The 19609-nt window shown below is 31.4% G+C and overlaps 1 protein-coding gene across 2 annotated transcripts in view; it reads right to left on the bottom strand.

Annotated features, from left to right (window-relative positions):
* Window positions 1-4846: 4846 nt before the first annotated feature.
* LOC127715629 (probable phospholipid-transporting ATPase IA) overlaps window positions 4847-19609 on the bottom strand; it is a 76211-nt gene continuing 61448 nt past the window's right edge. For both annotated transcript variants that reach the window (XM_052221732.1, XM_052221733.1), the window contains 8 exons: window positions 18403-18510; window positions 17137-17225; window positions 16595-16696; window positions 13262-13341; window positions 11091-11111; window positions 8563-8589; window positions 6030-6073; window positions 4847-5250 (listed from right to left, as the gene is read on the bottom strand). In XM_052221732.1, coding sequence (XP_052077692.1) covers window positions 5197-5250; window positions 6030-6073; window positions 8563-8589; window positions 11091-11111; window positions 13262-13341; window positions 16595-16696; window positions 17137-17225; window positions 18403-18510 — 525 coding nt within the window. In that variant the 3' untranslated portion in view covers window positions 4847-5196. The remainder of the gene's footprint in view (window positions 5251-6029; window positions 6074-8562; window positions 8590-11090; window positions 11112-13261; window positions 13342-16594; window positions 16697-17136; window positions 17226-18402; window positions 18511-19609) is intronic.

Genomic DNA, 19609 nt, shown 5'->3' with positions numbered 1-19609 from the left:
CCACACTGGAAGTTAAGCTTCGAAGGTATAAAAACATCTTATGATATAATGCTTGAATCAAGAGTGGAAATTCATTGGTGTGATCAGTGGACAGGTAAACCAGGACTTGTAAAACTTGCATTTACAGCTTCTCTGCCAAGCACATGTTATTTATGAATAACATAAAGACAGGTCAGTTGGCAGTGATAATAAGTCAAATGGGTTGACAATAATCCTTGAATATTATTGTCATAAATAAGATTAAAAATTTATCCCGTGCATGTTAAACATCTAAATTGAAAAACATCTGAATGATACACCTAGAACTTTGAATTAAGCATGCAGAAATAAAGTTTTTTTTTTAATTACCTTACAATTTTAGAAGTCTTGGTCCAGTACATACAGATTCTTTGTAAGCATCAATCCCATATAAGGGAAATTAAAGTAAGAAAGACAATCAATCCATGGAATGTGGTATCAACTTGGATATAATTACTCCATATGCAGGTACTACTGAAGAGTTACCATTGTGAAAATTGAAGTCATTTTTGTGTGTTCTCAATGGCTGACAATTTCTAAATTTAAGTCAAGATTAGAAGCAGACACTGTAACATACTTTAGAAGAAATCAAGTCATCAATTTTGAATTATTTGGAGAGAGGACATCATCTAAATGCAACTAGTAGAACATGAAGTTAACGGATTATTCTTTATGAGAAACCTCTGTAATACGTCTGTCTCATGAATTATTGCAACAAAAAAGAAAGTATGATTAAGCCACTTTTGGCCCCTTATTTTGAAAACACATATTCATTATATATCTGCTACATTACTTACTTCAGATGTTCATAAGACAATAGACTGTCAATCTTTAGTATTTATGTATTTGAACTTTGTCTTCCATATTAGAATTAGAGCTTCTTTAATTATTAGCATTTGTTTTCCATAAGAATTATTCGATGGTTTTTCAAACTAGAGGGTGTTTCTAAGCCACTATCTCATTGAAGGGCGACAGCCCTGAGATGAGATGTGCCCGAGATATATCCTCGAGTTTGAAAGACCATTGATAATCTATTTATCGCTATTTTGCCTATGACGTCGTTGATGTTGACATTGACAATGACACAAGCTTCCTTAGTTTCTTGCAATAATTTTCTATCTCAAGCAAGTAGCATGATATAAAAATTTTCACAAAAAAAAGATCAAAGGCAAAATACACAAAATAGCAATAATGTTGGCTATCAGTTAAAAATAAAACATTTCCACCAAACAAATAAAATTTGTTGTTAATAAACAATCAAACATCTTCATAATTTAGACATCAGATTTGACCCATACTAAACAAGACTTGCACATCAGTACTGGCCATAAATATGTCAAATACATTTTCACATTTTTATTTTTTATGATAACAATTTTCTCTTCACAATACAAGTGTTGAATAAGTTAAAAAAAAAAGAAATAATAAAGAAATAAATTATACAATAAAAACATCAGTTTTAAAATTGCTGATTTATTTCTGCTTATATTCCAGTTACTTTGTATATATAATACTTTTGTAGACAATACCCACTGTATATTTCCTATGCAAAAAAAGATAACGGTCAGAGGAAATATGGCTAATGTTATATTAGATAATTTGAATATATTTCAATACCCTGTAAAAAAAAAGTTTTAGGAGAAAAATTATAATGACAAATTATCTTTGAAGCACTGTTAATTTTTGTTTATTAAACTGCAGTTTAAGTGTTTTTACATATAAATAATGCCAGTTTATAGGAATATTGAACTATTATGCAATCCTAAAAATCTTCAACCAATACTTTGTAAACATAGCAAAATAATTCATATCATAGTTTGATTGTCAGAACAAAAAGTTACTCATCACAGAAAGGTATAGAAATTTCAAAATCTACAAATTTTCAAAAAATTGTACAGAAATTATTGTAATGTAAACATAATGTTAAATAACAAAACATTCTACTTAAGATCCAAAACAACTAAACCGATCCTTATTGTTTTACTGAATTATTGCCCCAAAAAGAGGGAGAAATTTAGAGGCTCCCTGGTGTCTGTATCGCTCACCTGATTTATATGTAACCGACCATTATTCCAGATATGCAAGATATGATTAAGAAAGTTATTTGAGAAACACAGTGAAATCGATGTCACTTTTTTATTATTTCAGTAGCAAAAAATCATTTCTATACCTTCTATAAAGTTTGAAAAAGAAAACTTATTATATTGAAATTTTCAAAGTCCAAAGGTTAACATTAAGTCATAGCAAACTCACATATAATATTAACTATTGATTGCACAATTATATACCAAAATATAAAAACAATATCCCAACCTTAATATGCACAAAGAAAGCCATTAATTTGCCTGTTTTATCCCTGTGTTCTATTTTTCTAACAACAGCCATAAATCTGAAAAAACACACTCTCTTGGAATGGTGTGGCCAAGTTTTGTTTCAATTTACCCAAGCAATCGCAGAGAAGCTTTGCACACTGATGACGACAATATAATGACTAACAAACAACAGATGCCTAGTCATGGCAGAAGCTCACACTAACCCAAAGGGCCCAGTGAGTTAAATACCGTTCATAACAAGTTAGATATGTAACTTTTAAATACTTTAACATAACATAAGAATAAAGTATTGATATAAGCTTAGAAGCAAGGTTTTCATAGCATTTTTAATGTATTAATTCATTATTAATGTATACAGATAGATACATTTACAAGTTAAGTTATTTATATCATATCACTATATCTGCAGCATATATAACACAAAAATAAACAAACAAAAAACACAGCTCTGACTAGAAATCATGATTTTGGAATATTTCTCTTTGAAATGAAAGACAATATCTGATTGAAAAAATGAATAGACAAATTTCATTAGTGATTAATTTCTGTCATATATTTTATAAAGATAAAAACCAGTTATCTATTAGTTATAAAACAATTCAATCAATTCGCATGAAATATTAAAACTGCAATAACTCATCTATTACCAAAATTATGCCTAAAAGAAAAAAAATCTTTGGCAAACATTTCCAACAATGAAGGGTTCTGTAGTTAAGTATTTAGTAACAAAAGCCTTGAACTATGAAAGAAAAAAAAAGGAAAAACACAATCTAACCAAAACTAAATCTCTGCACTTGCTCACTCTTGTTACTAGTTCATAAACTCTAATGGGATTTAATTTGATCTCCCACACAGCGACCTTGCAAAAACAGTGAGCAAGTGTACAGACCTTATAAAATAGATTGAATAAAACATGATTATATATTTTAACAAAGAAATAACACCATAACAATATACATGTATATATACAATTACAATTCATGTAGATTTCATGGTGCTTGAAAGGATTATTATTACAATTTAACTGAGATTGGAATACTCTTATAAATGCTCATAAGATAGAAATGCTTAACTGAACATGATTTATCGGTGGATTGAAATTGCTTTATTGAAAACAATTTATCACAGTTTTCTCTCTCATCTTATTTTATACGCCCTGTTATCATCAGGTCAAATGATAAAATATTGTTTCTTGACTGTGTCCAAACAAGATCTAACAGAAAGGCTGAGATGTTTGTGTTGGTCCTCTATCTTGATGTTTGAAAGTAATGGCTACATTGATACAAGTAAAATGCATGTCCATTCACTACCCAAAATTGATACTGTAAATGTGGAGAACACACAATATTATTTTGCAATCATGTTATTGTGAAGGAAATAAAACCTTTCCACAGAATCAGTTGCTGTTTAACTGGCCAATTATATTTTAGCAAAATGAACTGTCCCATTGAATAAATACAATCGCTATTGTTCTCTGTGGAGATTGTTCAATGGGAACTTAAATTTCTCCTTGACAAATCAATCATTCATTGATTAATTTGGATGTACAAAAAAACCTCCTAGTGATGAAAATACATGTAAAATAAATGCACAAATAGCTTGTAGAAAACAACATTATTGATGTGAAGTGCAAACTTACAGCTGTTGTGTGAATTCACCATCCACACCAAAAAATTTTCAAATTGAAATCTTGTTAATATCAACCTGCGAAAAAAATCACATTTTACAGCAATACATAAATCTGCATTTTGCCTTTAAAAGTGACATAATAAAAAAATGTTAAGACTATTAATTTTCTATTACAGGATTTCCAATCTCAGATATAACTGCCTTACATTATGTACTGATATTCAGTCTAAAACAGCAAAGATAAATATACTTTAATAAACTAAAAAATATGTGTAACAAAAATTATAAAAAAAATAACTATGCACCACAATTAAAACAATAAATCATCCTTGCAAAATTAAATACTGCCAAATAAGTGTCTATGAGGATGAAAAGATTGTATGTGTGAATGATTATGAAACTATGAAGAATAATTAACTAATGTGAAACAAATTGCTAGAAAAAGCAAATGTTACCAATTATTAAAAGAATGATCAGGATATTCAAATTCATACAAATTTCAAGGGTTTTAATTTAGAATGAAACAGGCCAATTGAAAACAGAGAATGGAAAAGTCATTACTGGTTCTAAAGGAAACAATTTCTTAACTGTAACAAAGAATTGTAAACAATATGAGTTTGAGAAAATTTTGACTATTTCATAGGGGCATAACTGTGGAACAATACATGGACTTAGTTAAACTTACTTAACCTGTATTTCAATGAGTCAACTGATTTAAATGTTTAATTCAAAATGAAGATGGGAGATAATACTGTCATTAAAAAGATGAGAAAAATTTAAGATTGAAAGAAAGTGATTGAATGAAGATGATATTGATCTTAGGAATATAATTCATTTTACAATTATCTGATTATGTATGCTAAAAGTTATAGCCTTAAATCATTTATAGCATCAGTTATTATGCTTGATCCGAATAATTTCTAATAAATTTATCTTTATCAATTATCTGAATATGAAGTTGGAATTCTAACTATTTGCATTAAATAAAAGTTTCAAAAAGAGTAAGCAAAATCAATAATATTAAAAATAATTAACAATAAAGATAAAAATGCCATTGTATAATTTTTTGATGTACTCCTATTTTCTCTTTAATAGTAACATATCCACCATGCTGAATTTACTGAACTTTACATAGTTCTTACAGAGCTAGCTCTGTGGAGTGATACAACAGCATATTATACAATACTGGAGTTCTGTAGAGTGATGTGACTGTAGATCACAATCCTTCTGGTTTTTCTTTAGAACTGTCATAATATCTGATCAATTCAGCCTGAAATTAGAATAAAATATTTGAAGAGATATATGAAGACAATGCCCTGCAATGGATGATATCAAGAGGCATTTTTTCAACTAGATGCTCTTATTGCTGAAACCTGAGACTACTATAACACATAGTTATAGTAGTCTCAGCTGAAACCAAAAACTGTAATAGTTTGATTTTTTTTAAAATTTAATCTTACAAAAAAATACCATTGAGATTCCATTCCAAGAAGAATATTTACTAAATATTGCACCACCTTGAGGTTTCTATGAAAAAAATATACACACTGCACTAAATGAATATTCAAATGATTTGATTTCAAATTATCCCTTATTTACAGAAATAAAATAGGTTATAGTCATGGAACAAAAACATTGGTAACTTTGTTTTCCTTATATAGTCTACATAAAACTATAATTTTATTGTACACTTCTGGTCAGAATATTTGATAAAAATTTTAACAGAAATTGTTGAATCGTTAAAATTTCTCTCTATCAATTTGATTTTTTCTTTACAAAATACACTTTGGTATAGAATATTTAGTTTGAAAAATCATTTACCAATACTCCTGCTTCACGGCTTTTATCTCGCTCATATTTCAGAGTCTACACTCTTTTTGAAACCTGACTTCCATTTATTTTGTAATTTATATTCTAGTGAATGCAGACTCAGATTTAGTGAAGCATAAACAATTTGTAGATTTTATATACACAATATTTTACCAGAACTACTAAAAGAATATCATATTTTATATCATATAATATTGGTTTGTATGTAAGTCAACTGACCTGTCCCATTACTCCATGTTCTTCTTGTGAAAAAGCATAACCATCTGAAAGAAAGAAAAAAAATACATGATTTCCTTGATATCATTTAACATATGTATCAGTAACCCCATTAGACACCTGTATTATTATCATTATCACAAGTTAAGTAATATGTCAGCTATTATATATTTGCCCTGAAAAGCCATTTATGAGTAAAAAACGAATATGTCTACATATGGATTGAAACAGAAAAACTTAAGTTTAATGATTGAATTATTTTACTACTGCCTTAAACTTGTATTTCTTACACTGAATTTAATAGAGATACACTCTTATACCCAATATAACCATTACTGAAGGTACAGGGCCAAACCATCTCCATGGAAATGAGATGTGCCAATGCTAATACAACTGCATACCAAATATCATTGACCTACCACTAGTGGTTCCCAATAAACTGACCTAATCACAAACTAATACATGTAAACTAAGCAAAAGTTTCAAAGTCAATAGACCATGACTGAGGGGCAGGATCAAATAATCTTCATGGAAATGAGATGTGTCAATGCTAATACATCTGCATACCAAATATCATTAACCTACCACTAGTGGTTCCCCAGAAACAGACCTAATCACAAGCTAATACATGTAAACTAAGCAAGAGTTTCATAGTCAAAAAGACCATGATGGAGGGGGCGGGGCCAAACAATCTCCATGGAAATGAGATGTACCAGTGCTAATACAACTGCATACCAAATATCTTTGACCTACCACTAGTGGTTCTCTATAAACTGACCTAATCACAAACTAATGCATTGTTGACGGGGCTGCTGCCACCGCCACCGACAAAATCAGCATACCTCTGTCTCACTTTTTAACTCCATCAAGGCGAGACAAAAAGGATGTATGTAGCGTTTAACCAGAAACACAATCATTTAAAAACTTATGAAATGTATAGAATGTATGTAAAAAAAGCTGAAAAAATTTACATTTGGCTGCATTTACTCTATAATACCAACTTCATAGAAACACAGATGAAGTAAAAAATACTCAATCTAGTCATTTCACCTGAGGAATAATTATTTCAGTCCCTTATAATTTTTTAAGCAGCTATTGATAAAATTAATTTGAACCAGTTGCCAAAAAAACTGGTTAACATATAAATAGCATATGCTGTAATAAATATACGATTAAAGTTAGTAATGATAAATTTTCCAGTTGACATGCATGAAGAAGTATCCATGCATCAACAGTCTTGGGTCATAAAATCTGATAGCTGTACCATAGTTTTTAAGAATGAGTATACATATAATAGCACTGAAATTTACTTATAAAGTATGTCAAGAGTATTCTGGAACAATTCATCCATAAAAGAAAAGAGCATTCTAAGTTCCTTCAAAGAGGCTCATTTCATGCAACAAGATGTGAAACTGCAACGCTTTGAATGAAAACTTATTTTTCATGTGCACAAGCACTAAATACTTTTTTTGAAGTCAAAATAAGGCAGAAACTTCATTCATTATATGTGTTTTGTGTTAATTAATAATATTGTAATTATTCTCCAGCTAACATAACAGGTGAATGTTTATATCATATACTCTTGAACCATATAACCCCCTCCAATGGACTCAAGTTAGCGTTCTCACCTAAAGTGTGGGAGCTCATGGGTTCCATCCTCGGCCTTGTCAAACCAAACTATTGAAAAAAGTTATTTGCTAAGCTCGCAGCATTTAGGAGAGAGCAAATACCTGTTGTCTTGGAGTCAAAATAATGTATGAGGATAGGGCAACATGTCTTCCTGTGGACTGTTACCTTGTGAAGTAGCACATTAAAAATCCCACTCAAGGTGTCAGTCTGGGTTCATATCAATATAACATTAACATGTTCTTGTCCTGATATGCATGTAATATTTGCCACTGGACATTAAACACCAATTCATCATCATCATCTTCAGCTATATATGCTCAACAAATATATTTAGATCAGCCAAATGGACTGAATGCATGAGTTCTTTATGTGTAAGTCTATGCAGCTCAATAAGCACCTACTGTGAATGGTGACCTTCTAGCATTTGTTTGAAAGGACACTTACCCAATTAATCTATTAGTGTGCAAGGTTTAATTAAAATCCTATAACACATGTTTACTTAAATTTTTTTTTGTACTTTGAATTTCAAATGTTTTTTATGTAAAAAATTTTATTTGTTCAGTCGAAACAAAAACACAAATGATAAATGACATTCTGTTTTTATAACAAATTTAAACAAAGTTAAATTATAAAAAGGTTTGACATTGTACAGCTTTGAAAAAAAGTGTTTTCCTCTCTGCTTTGTTAAATACACAATTTTCCTACATCTTTGATTTTATCAGTAAAGAGTAGCTATTGAGCATGAAGAATTTCTGTAACATTAAGTTAATGCATAAAGGAATATATCTTGGTTGGTATCCTGAAAAAACTAAGGTTATATCATAGTCAACACTTCATTTTTGGCAGAAATTTTAAGATTGGTTAAGAATTTCAAATATAGAAATACATGCATACACTTTCATCTTACCACGAATCAACTGGACTGTAACATCTCCTGAGTAAAACATCAATACTTAAGGCGGAGGAAATATGTTAGTAATTTTTTTCTACGTATCAACGTTACATTTACCAGGAGTTACTTTTTCATTTTATAGAGGCATCTTTCAATCTTATAATTTGTAAAAAAAATTAAGGTTTTTGTTTTCTGTAAATGTGATTTAAAGGAGAAATGGGGTATATGTCAATGAGACAAGAACCCAATGACATAATGACACAATATCAGTGGGAGACTCTTGTGATCATACTATGGATGAAATTTTATCCAGTTTATCTTCATTTAAGCCCTTCAAACAATAAGATCTTTGAACAATCAGGCTTTCGGAATACTATACAGAGATGCAAAAAACATCAACCAATATCTAATTACACATACACTGACAGTTCCCTTTCAATAATCTTTTTTTTTCAATGAGTATTTGTCTATCTCATATACCTAGGTAAACATGAAATCAAGGATACCGCAGCAAAAAGTAGGTCTCCTTCATATATCTAAATCTAATTGATGAAATTGAAACTGATGGATGATTTAAATCTATTTGTTTCTAAACCTGCTAGAGACATTTTAAGTCTGCCAGGACTCTCATATATTACTAATTGTCAATATGACTTTACAACAAATTTCTATGTCATGTACTTGCCATTGACATTTACCACTAAATACAGGTATGCCATAAGAATCATATGCAGGTGAATAATGCCTTTCAGGAGATGCTTTCCCTATCGATAAGTTAATGTGATTCTGACTTATTAAAATCCCCCATGTTTGTCTATTTATATCTGAACTTATGAAAGTTTCACTGCCAGTAGGTATACTACTTTCATATTTCCTACAAGAAATTTCACAACATTATAGATTCTAATACCAGTAACAATTTATTAAACATAAACATAGAATTGTATATGTCTATTAGATAAATAACCCCTGTTGTAATTATTACAATGAAAAGCCAATAAACGAAAAGACTTTTTACAAGGATTCAAAACCTTGACCTAAAAGAACAGCTGAAAGTTCAAAAAGGGAAGGAGATATCAAGGGGCCAAACAATCACCAATAAGACTAACCACAATATGGCCAAACAATCACCAATAAGACTAACCACAATATGGCCAAACAATCATCAATAAGACTAACCACAATATGGCCAAACAATCACCAATAAGACTAACCACAATATGGCCAAACAATCACCAATAAGACTAACCACAATATGGCCAAACAATCACCAATAAGACTAACCACAATATGGCCAAACAATCACCAATAAGACTAACCACAATATGGCCAAACAATCACCAATAAGACTAACAACAATATGGCCAAACAATCACCAATAAGACTAACAACAATATGGCCAAACAATCACCAATAAGACTAACCACAATATGGCCAAACAATCACCAATAAGACTAACCACAATATGGCCAAACCAAACACAAATATTGTGTTCATAGGACACCATGCTCTGCTGGAACTTTCACATTTCAATTTCAGTCAAAATGCTAAATTGGCATATATTTTTTTAAATTCTAGTAGATGACACAAATTCAAAGTAAACTACCTTAAACCAAAAACACCAAAAAATTTAACCTGATAGGAGACATAATATAGGGGAACAGGTTGACTAACAGACAGACAAACTAACAGACTGGAAAGCATTGTTTTCAAGGCATTAAAAGACAAATAAACAAGCAACAGTCCAAAAACACTACACAAAAATTCAAAGATTGAACAATACTAATCCAACCATGGGTAAATGGTAAATGCATACTGGAAATCATTTAATTTTACACTGGGTAAACAGTTGTTTCATCATACATCTATCTCTAATTTTAAAGAAGGGAAGGTACCTGTATAAGGTAAGGTTTCTTACAAAGATAATTTTGACTTGATGCAGTCAAATCATCCCCCACCCTGCATCTTAAAAAAAGCACCAACAAAATAAAAACTAAAACATACAACAAAAAAACTAGGGCTTCTTTGGATCATATATTATCATTTAAAAACCTCCTACAGTCAATACATATCAAATGCATTGAAAGAAAGCACATATTTGTTTTGCTATGATTATAGTGCATAAAATGACAAGCTTACTATATGTATTATCAAATCTGGTTACTAACTTACTAGAGTTTATATCTATGCTTGCTGAAAGCAACGTGTATGTTTGTTTGATTGATTGGGATTTTGTAATGAAAATTGATATGGAAGGAATTGCTAGTGCTGGTAGATTGTTGCATGTTCATCTGTATAACATTTTGCAGTCTTTAAATCAATAAAATTGTAATATGTGGGTTCTTCTGTATATATGTCAATGTTGCAACAGTTTCTTATCTAATTCTTTTGACCTTGAAACCATCTTTTAATTGTAAATTGTACTGTGCTATATCTAAATAATAAACCCCATAAAACATGCAAATTCTAACATGCAATTAAGTATTTCAATGTTAAAATATAGGACCATGTTGCAGGCAGGGCTTGTTACTATGACAACTTACGTGATGGTGTAGGTGAGGGTGCTGTATGAAAATTATCAAAATAAAAATAATGCACATAAAAACTAAATATAAAAACATTTTTTTGGCATACATCACAAACTTAAATCACTCACACAAACTTTAATATGATAAAACATGCATAAAAAATTAAAATAAATGTCTTCAAATAATTTTATTTGAAAATTCTGTAATCAAAACTAGTACTATCCTACAGCAATAATAAAATGAAACTAGATAAATGTTTGTATCATTATTTAATATTATGATCAATTCCCCTTATCAACACTTGACCATCCTTTATAATAAAGATTAAAAACAAGAATGTGTCCATAGTACACAGATGCCCTACTCGCACTATCATTTTCTATGTTCAGTGGACTGTGAAATTGGGGTCAAAATTCTAATTTGGCATTAAAATTAGAAAGATCATATCATAGGACACATGTGTACTAAGTTTCAAGTTGATTGGACTTCAACTTCATCAAAAACTACCTTGATCAAAAACTTTAACCTGAAGTGGGACAGACAGACGAACGAACAGACGAACGAACGAACGAACGAACGAACGAACAAACGTAGGTGGCAATAAAAATCTATTTTGGATTGTTAAAAAATTGTTCAAACTTTCAGTAGTATCTTGATAGAAATAAACTTGTAAAAAAACTAAAATTTAAAAATAAAATTAAAATTAAAGAATAACAGTTAAATAGAGATCACAGAAAAATTCCTACTCATCACAAGTTTATCATCATTTTCCACTTTGTTAAAAGTTTTCTGTAATGGGTAAAACACAACAAAATCAAACAAAGGACAACAAAATAAAACTGACCTCAAACGGAACTTAATTCGTGTGTCGGTGAGACTTTATTGCCTGTCAACACAGGAAATGCTACTTAAACAGAGGACAAAAAACTTATTTTCTATCTAACTTTGTTATGTGATACAACCCAACCCATCTGTGTTCAATTCTTTACAAATTGCAATATATAAACACACAAAAAATATATTTAATGAGATATTTCCCGAAGTGAAGTATAAAGTGAAACATGTAACTACTGTGTGTTCCATGTTGCCTCAAAAGCATTTTTTTCATATTAATTCCAGTAGTAGCAGAGAACAGAAGTAAATATTTGTACTATGCCTTTTCCTCTTTCCAAGTCATAAATATCATCCACTTAAAAAGCACTAATTTCGTCCTCAACATTTGAATACTGTTGCTTTCGAAGAGAAAAAAAGCTAATGATGTAAGCATCATACAAGTGCTAACTTCTTTTGAATTATAACAATTCTCTTAAATGCAGCTGCATACCTAATGTTATTTTTAGCCCAAACTGATTTTTTGAGTTACTTGGGACACACAGTAGATAATATCAAACCATTACATAGTGCCTTATGAGTGGACTGTAGTATGTTAAGCCTACTTACACCTCCTAGTTATCCCCTTAATGGAGTATCTTACAACTGGATCGGCTATGTGTGAAATTAATAGAGAATGTAGATAATATCAAACCATTACATAGTGCCTTATGAGTGGACTGTAGTATGTTAAGCCTACTTACACCTCCTAGTTATCCCCTTAATGGAGTATCTTACAACTTGATCGGCTATGTGTGAAATTAATAGAGAATGTAGATAATATCAAACCATTACATAGTGCCTTATGAGTGGACTGTAGTATGTTAAGCCTACTTACACCTCCTAGTTATCCCCCTAATGGAGTATCTTACAACTTGATCGGCTATGTGTGAAATTAATAGAGAATGTAGATAATATCAAACCATTACATAGTGCCTTTTGAGTGGACTGTAGCATGTTAAGCCTACTTACACCTCCTAGTTATCCCCCTAATGGAGTATCTTACAACTGGATCGGCTATGTGTAAAATTGATAGAGAATGATAATCATGTCTTTAAACATTCATGAAAACTGGCAAGAGTAAATCCTGTGTGCAAAGATATTTGTTGGCAGTTCATATTGAAATATGTTAGGTTTTTTTTTGCAACTAAAAATTTCTTAAAATAGTACTTCATGTTCTGATCAGCTAACAAAAGCAAAAGAGAAAGAAGACACAAATTTATCATATTAGTATAATACATGTTAGGTATGCAATAATTACACAAACTAATTATTTCAGGTTAAAAAAGAAAGCTTTAATAACCAAGGTAACTTACGAGGCTGGTCAGGTCCTGTTGTCATCCTGCTTGGTGACCGAGTGAATACATTGCGTAGCAATCTTGCTGTTTCTGTTAATCTGTAAAAATATATTTAATAAATTTTTGACCTGCATAAATTTTTCAAAATATGGACAAATAAGACCATATATTTACCTGTAAACAATTTCAAAGTAGTTTCTAAGTGTAATGATAATGTATTGATAAAGATTTCTCACATTTGTATTTCTCTATCAATAATTCCTATTTATTATACTAAAAAGAGATGTCTTCCTTTTAGAATGTCCTGGTGATTTGATAGAGCATCTTACTACATTCATACAATAGCAGTTTGTAACTGATCAACTCTATCATATTATCTTTTTTCAAGAGCAGTGGCAAACTTCAAACCCCTTCCATAATCAGGGAAATAATTGAAGAGAACTGTATCAACATCTGTCTACACTACTCAGCTTGCAAGACCTCTCTTTTGAATAGTATCTTGTGTATACAGATGTATTTGTATTACTGGAAGTTACATGTAAATAATTGATGCTTTTATATATCTTGATAACATTATACCACTAATTCATTTTTGTAATGACAATAGTGAAAATATCTGAAGTACCTTTTCTCAGTAAAAAAAAAAAAATTGTCATGAACTTCCAATGGAGTCAATTCTGTACTACGAAAATAAATATACAAAGAGTTCAAAGCAATCAGGCCAAATTTTAAAAAGGACCATACATGATCTTAAATTTGTAAAAACATGATTAAGGTATATGGTGTCAAAATTTTTTTATAAATAAATATGACTAAGATACCATGGTAATATTTTCTTAATTAAGTTTTGTATTACAGTGGGATCTACCTACCTTCTCTTAGTCATTTTAAGTACTGTAGGAGTGGGATCTTTGTATATTACAGTGGGATCTACCTACCTTCTCTTAGTCAGTTTAAGTACTATAGGAGTGGGCTCTTTGTGTATTAAAGTGGGATCTACCAACCTTCTCTTAGTCAGTTTTAGTACTATAGGAGTGGGATCTTTGTGTATTACAGTGGGATCTACCTACCTTCTCTTAGTCAGTTTAAGTACTTAAGAAGTGGGATCCTTGTATATTACAGTGGGATCTACCTACCTTCTCTTAGTCAGTTTACATATTACAGTGGGATCTACCTACCTTCTCTTAGTCAGTTTACATATTTCAGTGGGATCTTCCTACCTTCTCTTAGTCAGTTTAAGTACTATAGGAGTGGGATCTTTGTATATTGCAATGGGATCCATCTACCTTCTCTTAGTCAGTTTAAGTACTATAGAAGTGGGATTTTTGTATATTACAGTGGGATCCACCTACCTTCTCTTAGTCAGTTTAAGTACTATAGGAGTGGGATCTTTGTTTATTACAGTGGGATCCACCTACCCTCTCTTAGTCAGTTTAAGTACTATAGGAGTGGGATCTTCCTACCTTTTCTTTGTCAATTTAAGTACTATAGGAGTTGGATCTACCTACCTTCTCTTAGTCAGTTTAAGTACTATAGGAGTGGGATCTTCCTACCTTCTCTTAGTCAGTTTAAGTACTATAGGAGTGGGATCTTCCTACCTTCTCTTAGTCAGCTTAAGTACTATAGGAGTGGGATCTTTGTATATTACAGTGGGGTCTACCTACCTTCTCTTAGTCAGTTTAAGTACTATACGAGTGGGATCTTTGTATATTACAGTAGGATCTACCTACCTTCTCTTAGTCAGTTTAAGTACTATAGGAGTGGGATCTTCCTACCTTCTCTTAGTCAGTTTAAGTACTATAGGAGTGGGATCTTCCTACCTTCTCTTAGTCAGTTTAAGTACTATAGGAGTGGGATCTTCCTACCCTCTCTTAGTCAGCTTAAGTACTATAGGAGTGGGATCTTTGTATATTACAGTGGGGTCTACCTACCTTCTCTTAGTCAGTTTAAGTACTATAGGAGTGGGATCTTTGTTTATTAAAGTGGGATCTACCAACCTTCTCTTAGTCAGTTTTAGTACTATAGGAGTGGGATCTTTGTGTATTACAGTGGGATCTACCTACCTTCTCTTAGTCAGTTTAAGTACTTAAGAAGTGGGATCCTTGTATATTACAGTGGGATCTACCTACCTTCTCTTAGTCAGTTTACATATTACAGTGGTATCTACCTACCTTCTCTTAGTCAGTTTACATATTTCAGTGGGATCTTCCTACCTTCTCTTAGTCAGTTTAAGTACTATAGGAGTGGGATCTTTGTATATTGCAATGGGATCCATCTACCTTCTCTTAGTCAGTTTAAGTACTATAGAAGTGGGATTTTTGTATATTACAGTGGGATCCACCTACCCTCTCTTAGTCAGTTTAAGTACTATAGGAGTGGGATCTTCCTACCTTTTCTTTGTCAATTTAAGTACTATAGGAGTTGGATCTACCTACCTTCTCTTAGTCAGTTTAAGTACTATAGGAGTGGGATCTTCCTACCTTCTCTTAGTCAGTTTAAGTACTATAGGAGTGGGATCTTCCTACCTTCTCTTAGTCAGCTTAAGTACTATAGGAGTGGGATCTTTGTATATTACAGTGGGGTCTACCTACCTTCTCTTAGTCAGTTTAAGTACTATACGAGTGGGATCTTTGTATATTACAGTAGGATCTACCTACCTTCTCTTAGTCAGTTTAAGTACTATAGGAGTGGGATCTTCCTACCTTCTCTTAGTCAGTTTAAGTACTATAGGAGTGGGATCTTCCTACCTTCTCTTAGTCAGTTTAAGTACTATAGGAGTGGGATCTTCCTACCCTCTCTTAGTCAGCTTAAGTACTATAGGAGTGGGATCTTTGTATATTACAGTGGGGTCTACCTACCTTCTCTTAGTCAGTTTAAGTACTATAGGAGTGGGATCTTTGTTTATTACAGTGGGATCCACCTACCCTCTCTTAGTCAGTTTAAGTACTATAGGAGTGGGATCTTCCTACCTTCTCTTAGTCAGTTTAAGTACTATAGGAGTGGGATCTTCCTACCTTTTCTTTGTCAATTTAAGTACTATAGGAGTTGGATCTACCTACCTTCTCTTAGTCAGTTTAAGTACTATAGGAGTGGGATCTTCCTACCTTCTTTTAGTCAGTTTAAGTACTATAGGAGTGGGATCTTCCTACCTTTTCTTTGTCAGTTTAAGTACTATAGGAGTTGGATCTACCTACCTTCTCTTAGTCAGTTTAAGTACTATAGGAGTGGGATCTTTGTATATTACAGTGGGATCTACCTACCTTCTCTTAGTCAGTTTTAGTACTATAGGAGTGGGATCTACCTACCTTCTCTTAGTCAGTTTAAGTACTATAGGAGTGGGATCTTTCCTACCTTCTCTTAGTCAGTTTAAGTACTATAGGAGTGGGATCTTCATGTAACTTTTCTTTCTCCTGAACCTCCTCCTTTAATGTCTTGTGTGTAGTTCTTTTTAATCTGTAAAGTTACGTCATCTTTGTAAATAAATATAATTCAGAGTAACTGGAAAAAATGCTGATTCATTTACACTTCGGGTTTTGCAAATTTGAATCAAAACTTAAAAAATTGTGGCAAAATATCAATCTATTGCAATAAAATAACATTTCTTTAAATATCTTTATTGATAATTGATATGTACTTTAGGAAGTCAATAGAACTTCAAGAAGAAAAAAAATATTGTCAGCTAAAACATGTATGTCCTTACACCATAGCACCAACTAAACTAAAAACATTTATACCGAATATATAGCAAGAGAAGAATTTCTATATATCATACCAGGAACTATCAAAGTACTCATCATGCTCAAAGAAAGTCAATATAATTACAGAGAATTCTTCTTCTTAATAAAGCTGACAAGATTTTTTTTTCAAATAAAGTAAACAAAAAAAGTACTCACGCTTTCCAAGCAATATCTCTGATTAAACATGTAAATGGTATAAGGAAAAGTCCCATCCAAAATATGGAACATCCTAAAACATGTGACCCCTAAAATACAATTAAAATACAAAGGTGTACTGCGTTTATATTACAGTGGCCTAAAATAGAACTTAGCCAAATATTTAACACAAGAAGTATATTATACAGATATGTTTAATCTGAAAAACTTTTGTCTAGAGAAGTTTTACTATGGTTTTACTGTGTACAATTTATCTGACTGTTTTTTCTTTGGTACATTTCTTTAATTTGTTGTAAAATGGCCGTTGTCATATGTAAATTCACAACTCACTGACCAGAAGCTAGTTCTCTGGACCAGTGATTAATTGATTTATTGAATGTTCTTTGCTTTATATCCAAGAAAACTAATATTTCCTGCATTAGGATTAACCAGAAGGGGAATAGGAAATTAAGAATAACAATGGTAAAAAAGGGTATATTAGTTATAAATTTTGAATTGCAACTGTTCACCTTTAGTTAAACCAAAAGGGAGTATGAAAAGATTCTTCAATAAGCAGAAAATTTAGCATTCTCTAAATAAAAGGCAACAGAATTGACCCCATTATAAATGGATATGGTAAAAATTGTTTGAAATTTCACAGTGATATCATACTTTAACTGTGTTTAAACCTGATTATTTACTTTTGACTTTAATTATTTATCCCTTGTAATTTTTTATTAACTGTGTATTTGCATTCAGGTGTCACAGGTCAAATTTATTCGTTCATCGTGTGTTAATTTACGCTTTTTGATTGAGTTAAGCCTTCCAATTGATATTTTATAGTGTGTTTTTCTATGTTGTGATGTTATACTATTGTTTCAGAAAAGGGAGAAGGTTTGGTACCATTAAAACATTTAATCCTGCTGCAAATGTTTGCACCTGTCCTAAGTCAGGAATCTGATTACAGTAGTTGTCGTCTGTTTATGTAGTTCATACGTGTTTCTCGTTTTTTTTATATAGATTAGACCGTTGGTTTTTCCGTTGGATTGGTTTTACACTAGTAATTTTTTGGGGCCCTTTATAGCTTGCTGTTCAGTGAGAGCCAATGCTCTGTGTTGAAGGCCGTAACTTGACCTATAATGGTTTACTTTTATAAATTGTAACTTGGATAGAGAGTTATCTCATTGGCACTCATACCACATCTTCCTATATCTATATATGGTATCATTTATACATCTAATACATCCAAGCAAATAGCGTATACATTTTTGATTTTATGCTACTCACCATTCCCAACATTTCTGGGGCCAGATTTACTACTTTATATACATGGCTATATACAATGAGGAATAAAAACCAGCTGGCTATACTTCCCCAAGTGGCTAAATGTGTTAACTGAAATAAAAGAAATATGGGCTATATTAGTGATTGCACTGGAATCTTTAGCAATGTTGTTTTTTATTTATCCACAATCATGCAAAAAAGTGTAATTACATATCTCTAACTGTTACTGGACTGATATGTTAGTATAGTTTTTTTATAACTTGTGGTTCACTTGTTCATACATTTTCATTTGTTCATATCAAACTATGATGCAAAATTTCTTCACAATTGAATTCTCAGATTTTTTATTGTCATGGAGTGAAAAGAAATTTGTTTTTTAAGCTTACCAGGAAATAATTTAATTTTGGATGTAACGCATCTTCTGATTGGCTGACGTTGCTTTGTTTATCAGCTCATAGACATAATTTTGTCATGTGACCGTGACGTCATCAACGTTTTTTCATGGTTTACTACGGTTTAAAATGGAATTTAGAATTAAATTATAATAACTGTAATATTTTTTCTGTCTATTCGAAATAACATAAAAAATGTGGTGCACACTTTAAAATAACCTGCGTAGCGGGTTATTCAGTGTGCACCACATTTTTGATGTTATTTCTTCATAGACAGAAAAAATATTACAGTCATTCCTTAAAGAATGTCAATGTTTGCCAATGTTTCATTTAAATATTTAGAGAGAAAATACCACCAGTGAAATACACTATTTCACCCTTCAATTCAGTTTTATTTTAAAATACATGTACTGATTACAACTTGCGTTAATGTAAAATCTAGCCATTTCAAGTGGTGTAATATGTATAGAATATTCTTGCATTGGTACCAGTGGATTATCTGATTTATTCATTTGAGGTAGTTAAATAATCTACTTTAACTATCGAGATTGGATAAATCCAATGCTCCATGAGTAACTATGCAAGAATCTGTTCATCTAATGATTTTCAAATGAATTGTCATTTTTGATAAACAAAAATCCCCTTTGAGTGCCTTCCACATTCCAGATTTCTAGGTCATAAGAATATAAAGATGTCAATTTCTCTAACACCTATCTGAGTGTCAGCACATTCGATTCATCCAGAAATCTGATAAAGGTCATAACCATTTAACTTAGCCAATCATCTATTGAGATATTGGCAAATACACATTGATTATT

This window comes from Mytilus californianus, unplaced genomic scaffold (genome assembly GCF_021869535.1).
Source record: "Mytilus californianus isolate M0D057914Y unplaced genomic scaffold, xbMytCali1.0.p SCAF_9, whole genome shotgun sequence".
NCBI lineage: Eukaryota > Metazoa > Mollusca > Bivalvia > Mytilida > Mytilidae > Mytilus > Mytilus californianus.
This window is presented reverse-complemented; position numbering and strand designations above follow the sequence as displayed.